Below are 10354 nucleotides of genomic sequence, written 5' to 3'. Positions count from 1 at the left end.
TATTCGAGTTCATGAGTATGTCAGTTTAATATGAGACATTATTCGGGCATTCTGAGGGTTGCTCCTGGTATGAATTGCACGGCATTGTAGAACTTTAGTTAGTGAAGCTTCTGATGTGCAAGGATGACCAAAGCGTCATTTGGACAGTATTGTGTGTATATCGAGGTTATCAGCCCAAATATACTAAAATTAAAGCAGAATCAACTATGATTCTATGAATGCATCATTACGACAGAATTGTGCCTCTATTACTTAAATCGGAAATATTGATTAAATAGGAATGAGTACAGTATTGAAATTTTGAAAATTAATTTTATAAATTTCATCGTTAATCCGATTTTACCTAAAAGCTATACCATTACTAACGCCCTATTGAGTGTCGAAGAAAACTAAGATTAACATCATTGTCCGAAACTTGACGCATACGTTCTTGCGAGGTTAGCGTACAAAGGAACTCAGGACTACAGCTATATGAGCATGGCATATTATCTTCTCAGCAATACTAGAAAAATGCTTAACAAAACAACACAAGGCTGCAAAGACCACATATGAACAGCAATTACTCCCCCAGAAGTGACCACGCCATCCCTCAAGAACACAGGGGGTAATCCAGATTCAAAACACACGGCTTCCACTTCATCAAATTGTGAGTCTTCGCCCATTTTGAATATCATAGAATTGCAGTTCTTGGGTTCCATGATTCCAAATCCTTTCCCGTAGAAGTTATTTCCATCCTGCTCGTACAGCAGCCATGTGGCAAATCCGTACTTGGCCATCAGCTGTTGATCAGTGTCGTTGTAGTATATTTCAAGGTTACCAAAACCTTTGTGGTGATATATTCCCTCGTATTGTTTACGATCATGCGACAAAGTCTTGGCCATGTTGTAGCTGGGAGAAGAACTCGTCTCGTTGAACCACGGTGCAGGGAACGAGCATATTGTGGACACGTTGAGCCAAGGCTTTTCACCTGCAGAGACCAAAACAAATGGGTCAGACAAAACAAAAAGGAAGGAGTAAGGTTAAAATGTTTGAAAATATGATCGCAGTGTTCGCATTATACGTTCGCGTTTGATCAAACAGTCATCAATCGTTTTAGATATTCCTAGTCGATCAAATTCATGTTATACTTTTGTCATAAACAATAACAATCATACATATCCTCATTTGACGATTGTCATATATTATTTTCACATCAGGTCCTCTTCCATACCTCATCTTTTATAGGTTTATGTACATGTGTATCACAATTACTCCAATATTCCGATAGTTTTGCCTATATGTACATATAAATTATTAACAATGACAAGAATAATATATATCCTCCTACAGATTATTGCCAATGTGATGTTGCGTCTGATTTTGCAGTTCAAAGAATTGTTTTTGTCTCAACTTCCTCAATACAGTCATCATGGCTTGGCTGCCGTTCAATATACATGTATACTTTCTTACGCACGCACGCATACACACATATACAGAGCGTATTCCTTCTGAACACGCTGCATCTCGCTTCTTGTTCTTGCTATAATAACAACGTTGTTGGAAGTGAGAGACAATAGTTTCAATGTTAAATAGAAACATTAACCTTACCTAGGATGCGGTCTGCGATGTAGTTCTGCAGAGGAAACCTGTACCTGTAGTTGCTGTCCTCCCCTGTCATGGCGATGAAGATGCCGAGGTTCTCGGAGGGAAACAACGTTAACAAGGCCCTGTACCCAAACGTTGATCCACTGTGGGCGACCATCTTGTAACCTGTTGTTGGTTGAAAGTAATGTCACCATCAGTATCAGTAATGTCACCATCGGTATCAGTACGTTTACAAAATACACGTCACTCTGTACACGATTATCATTAAAACCTTCACTTCCTACATTTCTAATAGTGTCAGGTTTAAGGACATCTATTGGATTTTTTTGTTTGTCGTTTAATGTCGCACTCAATAATATTCCATATATATGGCGGCGGTCTGTGTTTAATCGAGTCTGGACCGGACAATCCAGTGATCAAAATGAACATCAATATACGCAATTTGGATCCGATGACATGTGTCAATGAAGTCAGCAAATCTGACCACCCGTCGTCTCTTACGACAAGCATTGGCTACTGGAGACCAATTCTAACATGCCTGAAAAACTCTAACAAGTATGGAAAACTCATTTCAGAAATATGTAAATCTTGGAGCATAAATTTATAAATCACACTAAAACTCCCACTAGTTTATGAAGAAAAGGTTCCATCAGGAGGGCTATCCATTGTTTTTTATGTGTTTTTCATCACAAACAAATTGCATCGAGAGACCCGGCGGGTGATGTTTTATGAAGGAAAATGCAAAACTTACTGTGTAACGTATGAAAGTTTATAATACGTGATACCTGTCTTAAATTTAATAGAGGTAAACTGAGTCACTTTGCTTCGGAAACGAATTTTCGACACATATTGCTGAAACAAATTCAATCTGAACGGGGTGAAATCCAGAAGATTATGGAAAAAAACACTTTACTCCTTCACGTCCGAAAGAAAGTCGAGGCTAGTGGGTAATGAGAAACACGGACAATACGGATATTTCCCAAGTCAGTCTCACCTCGGTAATAGCCAATCCTGAAGCCAAAGGCATACATTCCAAAGACGGAGGTAACTGGAATATCAGGCTTGTTGAAGTATTTAAGGGTGTAAGACCTCATTGCGGTCCTCGGCCCATACAACTCTTCGACGTCCTTTTCGTCCATCACTCTCCTCCCAGACGGATCCAGGCCTTTACTCAGGTGAAACTTCATCCAATTGGCTGCATCCAGAGCATTGGTGACCACACAACCGGACCCACACAGCAGGCCCCATCGCCTGTAACAGAATATCCCTCATCTAGTGAAACTGTAAAACAATGCTTCTTACCCCTTCTATACAATGCTATGCAGTTCAGGGCATGATTGGTTATGAACTAAACGTGAGGGTGCATACCGCGAAATGGAAAGAAATATTGCAAGATTTCTAGGGATTTCAAGACGCAAAGATTGGACTAATAATAAACCTTTATTTCTGCCTTTATTTCTGTGAGATGCATTATGATCATATCATATATATCTCACAGGTGACACTGTGAGATGCATAATGACCATATCATATATATCTCACAGGTGACACTGTGAGAAGCATGATGATCATATCATATATATCACACAGGTGACACTGTGAGATGCATTATGATCATATCATATATATCTCACAGGTGACACTGTGAGATGCATAATGACCATATCATATATATCTCACAGGTGACACTGTGAGATGCATAATGACCATATCATATATATCTCACAGGTGACACTGTGAGAAGCATTATGATCATATCATATATATCACACAGGTGACACTGTGAGAAGCATGATGATCATATCATATATATCTCACAGGTGACACTGTGAGATGCATAATGACCATATCATATATATCTCACAGGTGACACTGTGAGAAGCATGATGATCATATCATATATATCACACAGGTGACACTGTGAGATGCATTATGATCATATCATATATATCTCACAGGTGACACTGTGAGATGCATTATGATCATATCATATATATCACACGAGACTGAGACTAACCATTGTTAACATAAGTGTCATGATAGGTTTACAGTGATCCAAGATCCTTACATTGAATTCCAAATATAATTTGTTTTCTCGTCTTTGTCATAACTTGACGAATGACAAAAGGAGACCAAGGTTTAAAGACATCCACTATTCTTGTGTCGTAATAGTGGCGTTTCCGTATACATTATTCGGACATTGTCAAGCAAGACCTAAATCACGGTGTGAGCAACTATACCGAGCATTAAATCTATCTATGGTATTATTCCTCTGCACTGACATTCCATCTTTATACATACATTAGCCTGTTATTTCTTACCGCGAAAAGTCCACACTGACAGGTGCAGGGGACCCGTCCTTGACGACGTAGGGCTTTGCAACCTGATTTTGGGAGAAGTCCAACGTGGTGGAGAACGACGACGACGTCATCTGCAGTGGATTATAAAGCTCCTTCTCTATCAGGTTCTCCCACGTGTCTCCTCCCACCACCTCCGCTATCCGGGTCACCAGGCCGTACATCAAGTTGTTGTAGATGTAGCTGCTCCTCCATGTTCCTGTACTGCCCAGGTAGCGGATTCGACTGGTAACACATGAGTCAGTGAGCTTAGGTTTTCTCCGCTTTTAGCAATATTCCAGCATTATCACAGTGGTGGACACGAACAATGGGCTTCACACATTGGTAACTATGTGGGAATCGATCTGGATCTAAGGCGTGACGAGCGAACGCTTTAACAACTAAGCTAACCTACCGCCCCGTTAACGCATGAGATAAACGGTAATATATAGGACACGCAGTGGTAACACATAGGACAAATGGTAAGATATACTTAGATAAAGGGTAATATAAGGGACACGCAGTGGTAGCACATAGGACAAATGGTAAGATATACTTAGATAAAGGGTAATATAAGGGACACGCAGTGGTAACACATAGGACAAATGGTAAGATATACTTAGATAAAGGGTAATATACGGGACATGCTGTGGTAGCACATAGGACAAATGGTAAGATATACTTAGATAAAGGGTAATATAAGGGACATGCTGTGGTAGCACATAGGACAAATGGTAAGATATATATACTTAGATAAAGGGTAATATACTGGACATGCTGTGGTAGCACATAGGACAAATGGTAAGATATACTTAGAAAAAGAGTAATATACGGGACATGCTGTGGTTGCACATAGGACAAATGGTAAGATATACTTAGATAAAGGGTAATATACGGGACATGCTATGGTAGCACATAGGACAAATAGTAAGATATACTTAGATAAAGGGTAATATAAGGGACATGCTGTGGTAGCACATAGGACAAATAGTAAGATATACTTAGATAAAGGGTAATATACGGGACATGCTGTGGTAGCACATAGGACAAATGGTAAGATATACTTAGATAAAGGGTAATATAAGGGACATGCTGTGGTAGCACATAGGACAAATGGTAAGATATATATACTTAGATAAAGGGTAATATACTGGACATGCTGTGGTAGCACATAGGACAAATGGTAAGATATACTTAGAAAAAGAGTAATATACGGGACATGCTGTGGTTGCACATAGGACAAATGGTAAGATATACTTAGATAAAGGGTAATATACGGGACATGCTGTGGTAGCACTTAGGACAAATGGTAAGATATACTTAGATAAAGGGTAATATACGGGACATGCTGTGGTAGCACATAGGACAAATAGTAAGATATACTTAGATAAAGGGTAATATACGGGACATGCTGTGGTAGCACATAGGACAAATACTGAAATAGTAAGATATACTTAGATAAAGGGTAATATATAGGACACGCTGTGGTAACACATAGGACAAATGGTAAGATATACTTAGATAAAGGGTAATATACGGGACATGCTGTGGTAGCACTTAGGACAAATGGTAAGATATACTTAGATAAAGGGTAATATACGGGACATGCTGTGGTAGCACATAGGACAAATACTGAAATAGTAAGATATACTTAGATAAAGGGTAATATATAGGACACGCTGTGGTAACACATAGGACAAATGGTAAGATATACTTAGATAAAGGGTAATATACGGGACATGCTGTGGTAGCACATAGGACAAATGGTAATATTACTAAGATAAAGGGTAATACATAGGACACACTATAATAGCATATAGGAAGGAGCACTTGTATTTTATCACCACAACATTTAGCAGTTCTGACAGCACCAAGACATGTTAGATGAATGTTGTCGAATAGAACATCCGATTTCATATGTTTTGTAAACATCTATTATTTTGAAAACCGATGCGATCGATTGCAAGGTCAGCTATAATGTGTTACAAACCAGGGGTGGATACAGCTTTTTGAGAAAGGGGGGGTGCATACTATTGAGAAAAGGAGGGGTGCACACTTCATTTTCACCCGAGTTTCAATGGTCATTTAACAAACTTTCAGCAGAAAGGGGGTACGCACCCTGCAAATCCACCACCCCCTCTGATACGCCTATGCAACACACGATAACCGGTAATAAAAACAGAAATGTCTTATCTGTGACAAAGTACGACGGCCTTTAACAGACAACATATGCTGCTGAGCTTATGCGTTCTACATACAGGTCGCCCTAGGCCTAATATCATTTCAATATTTATTACTGCTTATATTTTTACAGTTAGCTAATAGCATATTAAGCACGTGGCAGGAAGATCGCAATATAACGACTGAATTATACGGGCAAATATATTCCATACCATCTGGTTGTGGCGATAACCAGACAGGGTCCGAGGATTCTTGAAGATGGCCATGACATGCACAAAATGTCGGTACTGTTTAATCTGCACTAAAGGCACATGTACAAAATTGTGTCCTTGAGACAACCAGCTTGGTTAATTTGCTTTTGTTATTCATGCTCAGTTTTAGCTTCAAAGCTATGATACGATTATAAATTCATATAGCGATTATATTATTGTACTCTGAGACGGGTGTAGAGACAATAAATTTGCATTTATGGACAGGCATATACCTTTAAGTGACAGCAGTCAAGTCACGGTCAACAATCCACGTGACATATATGATGTTATGTGGCAGTATTATCAGATGTGTAAGAATATACCTGTTGACATTCGGAAGGGGGCAGTAATGTACTCTAGTGTTCTGGGCCTTGTTCCTCAAAGCGATCGTAGCGCTACGACTGCCGTAAGTCTATGTTAAAGAATGGGAGTTACGATCATCTTAGTGCTACGACTGTCGTAAGTCTATGTTAAAGAATGGGAGTTACGATCATCTTAGTGCTACGACTGTCGTAAGTCTATGTTAAAGAATGGGAGTTACGATCATCTTAGTGCTATGACTGTCGTAAGTCTATGTTAAAGAATGGGAGTTACGATCATCTTAGCGCTACGACTGTCGTAAGTCTATGTTAAAGAATGGGAATTACGATCATCTTAGTGCTACGACTGTCGTAAGTCTATGTTAAAGAATGGGAATTACGATCATCTTAGCGCTACGACTGTCGTAAGTCTATGTTAAAGAATGGGAGTTACGATCATCTTAGCGCTACGACTGTCGTAAGTCTATGTTAAAGAATGGGAATTACGATCATCTTAGTGCTACGACTGTCGTAAGTCTATGTTAAAGAATGGGAGTTACGATCGTCTTAGCGCTACGACTGCCGCAAGTCTATGTTAAAGAATGGGAGTTACGATAGTCTTAGGGTTAAGATCGCTTTGAGGAACTGGGCCCTGGAAGGTACTATAGAGTACGACAACCCCATGAGGCTTTCCATTATATACTGACACAGCGAGTTGGAGAATCTTCAGGAATCAGAGCTTACTCTTGCCTCTCATCTGAATAACATCTCAAATAATTTCAGCTTGGGAGTGTTTTTTATGCACAGACTATAGTCCGTTTGGCTCAAAAGCGGACCGATGAATTGCAATCTAACTCGAAAACTACTAAACATATAATACTCAATGAAACGCTGATCATAATCAAAACATCAGACCAACTCTGTGATTTGTTTGCAGAATTTATGTCCTAAAATTAAAAAAGCTGTTAAACACCTATCATTAAAATTTTGACACAGTTCACTATTTGTTACCAGTAAGGAGTGCAGAGAAAGGGACAGCCAGGTGTTAGAGAAGCACGTGCACAAGTGCCGACAAAGTTATTGATTCATTAACCTGTGCTGTGCCGTCTCCATCCTTTCTCGCACACCTGACTGTCCCTTTCTCTGCACTCCTCCCTCGTGCATTGTCAGGGCATTGTACAAAATCTACTGTCAAAACGATATCTCCTCGGAGATATCGCTTGATTTCACACAAGCAATATCTCCTGTGGAACACAGTTTTAAAATAAATTCCAGTTATATTATGACAGCTCTGCTTGACAGGGGTCGGTGCAGAAATTGACATGGAATAGATCTGAATCGTTTTCGATCTCCAGATCAGTGTAGAATTTCAATGTATTTGAAGTGTACTTACCTTGCGAGATTGGCTCGGGTCAGGTTGGTGTCGAAGCGTATGCTGTTGAACGGTCGCAAGCCTGTTCGGTGAGACAGTATGTCCTCCAGTGTCGTGTATTTGGTCCTAAATTCATCAGGGAAAGCAAACTCATCTCCAAGAATATCCACAACCCTCGTGGACAGCGTGATACTGCAAAAATATTTTAAGAGTAGAGTACTAGTACATTTAAAATAGTCAGTTCTTGCTTCTTTAAGTCTCAGATATATTTCACGTGTGGCTTTTTGTATTGTTTAACGGGGCGGTGGGGTAGCCTAGTGGTTGAAACGTTGGCTCGTCACGCCGAAGACCCGGGTTCGAATCCCCACATGGGTACAATTTGTGAAGCCTATTTCTGGTGTCCCCCGCCGTGATGTTGCTGGAATATTGCTAAAAGCGGCGTAAAACCAAATTCAGTCAGTCAGTCAGTATTGTTTAACGCCGTACCCAGCAATACTCCAGCTTTTATCGAGCGGTCTGCAAATGATGGACCACGCAATCCAGTGACTATCATCATAAGCATCGATCTACACAATGGGGTACGATGACGTCCATCAACCAGGTCAGCGTGCCCTCCATCCATCCCGCTAGTCGCCTCTTACGATAAACATGGGTTACTGAACACTAATTATTCACAGATTATTCCACTTGTAGGACTGGATATAGCTGGAAATTGCTTGAGTGTAAACGATTTAATATGTAATATTATTCCTGCAATTATAGTGGTTGCTAGGGACGACCAGGCGTGGCATTGCAACAATCTGGTCTCAACACAAACCTGAATGTTAGACATCTGTTTCAGTCCCTGGAGGGTTGTGTTAGTTTCACGGAAAATACAGGAAGATAAAATATAAACACTTACAGGGTATATCGTTGGCTCAGGAGTGTGCGCGTCTGTGTATCTGTGTGTGTGCGCGCGCGCACGTGCGTGTGCATGTAAGTTGAAGTATTAATGTGAGTGTGCGTGGATGTACGTGGGTGTGCTCACGTGTGTTCATGTTTGTGTGTCAGAGAGTGTGTGCGAAGCATGTTCCACTGTGAAATCCTGAGCACCTGTCTCTACAAATGATTGAACAAAACGAATAACATGGGCTTATATAACACACATAAAAAAAATGCATTAATGCAAGTTCTTTGCCAAGGAAAGTCTGCCACTACTAAGAGAGAACATGGAACGTGTACTTACTCACTTCGTCGACTTATAAGCTTCAGTAAGAGCGTTGCGGCAAATGCCTTTGACAAGGATGCTACGCCAAAGAGCGTCTCATTCGTCACGGGGGTCTTCTCCTTGATGTCTGCCTCACCGAAACCCTCTGCAAACACGACTTCTCCATCTTTGACAATCGACACTGCAAGTCCGGGGTTTGAGGTTTTATGGCACCTCCATGTAGCTGCTATGTCAGACTTCAAAGCTTCCAGATCCACTGCAGCGAAAACACCGGGAAGGACAACACAAGACAGACAAACGAGCACAAAGCGTGCACTTCTCACCCACGCCATCGCGAAGACTCATCTGGCCAGCTGGGTTTGAGCTGTTTATAGTACGCAGCGCTTTGAATAAATCATGGAGATGACTGGGAGTGATACTGGGGGGGTAGAGGGCGGGGAGGGTGGGGAGGGCGAGAGGGGGATTAGCAAGGGGAGCAGGGAACAGCGTATGAGTGTCAACACATGTCTGACAGCTTGTAAACAATATTTGAATGTAACATGTAGGTTACAGCATGTAGGCTAACATATGTTGCAGATGTTATGTTGGAACAATACTCCCTATTAATATTAACGAGTTTTCACCTTAAAGTTCTCAGACGGTTGTCTGGAGATCAGCGCATGGCTTGATACGCGTCACTAAATGAATTTGAAACTTTGAGAATTCGATTAATCACCTATGCATCACTCAGGTTCAATACATTTACACGACAGACACATATTTATATCTATAGATAGAAATTTTCTCATTTTCTCTGATTGATAAGACTATATTGAAACGAATGAATCGGACACTGTGCACGAGTTATTCCACATAAGTTGTTCAAATTGAGCCTTGACTGTTTATGTTTTTATTCCAAAAAAGTCCATATTTCCAAACTCTTGCTAGACTAGCAGAGAAGCTATGAAGTCTTATGTTACACAAAATATGTCTTTCCTTTTGGTAAAATTACTTATCACCATTGATAATTATTATCTAGAGCTTAGCGTCGCCACTATTTGGTGCTATCAGAGACCGCTTCAGAGCGTTTCCTCAACAGCAAATCTAGCACCCGTCCTAGACTAACATCTAGTCTCTGAAATGAA

At 40.5% G+C, this 10354-nt stretch overlaps 1 protein-coding gene across 1 annotated transcript; it reads right to left on the bottom strand.

Moving 5' to 3' along the window:
* Positions 1-248: 248 nt before the first annotated feature.
* Positions 249-9599, bottom strand: LOC124275727. The gene is made up of 6 exons (XM_046711373.1): positions 9249-9599; positions 8045-8215; positions 3906-4166; positions 2579-2835; positions 1588-1749; positions 249-967 (listed from the first exon to the last, which is right to left on the bottom strand). The coding sequence occupies exons 1-6, from the start codon at positions 9560-9562 to the stop codon at positions 486-488; spliced, it is 1647 nt and encodes a 548-aa protein (XP_046567329.1). The 5' UTR covers positions 9563-9599; the 3' UTR covers positions 249-485.
* Positions 9600-10354: the final 755 nt, after the last annotated feature.

This window comes from Haliotis rubra, unplaced genomic scaffold (genome assembly GCF_003918875.1).
Source record: "Haliotis rubra isolate DU_JTF1 unplaced genomic scaffold, ASM391887v1 Scf2016, whole genome shotgun sequence".
NCBI lineage: Eukaryota > Metazoa > Mollusca > Gastropoda > Lepetellida > Haliotidae > Haliotis > Haliotis rubra.
The sequence above is the reverse complement of the archived record's forward strand: the minus strand, read 5'-3'. Positions and strand labels throughout refer to the sequence as shown.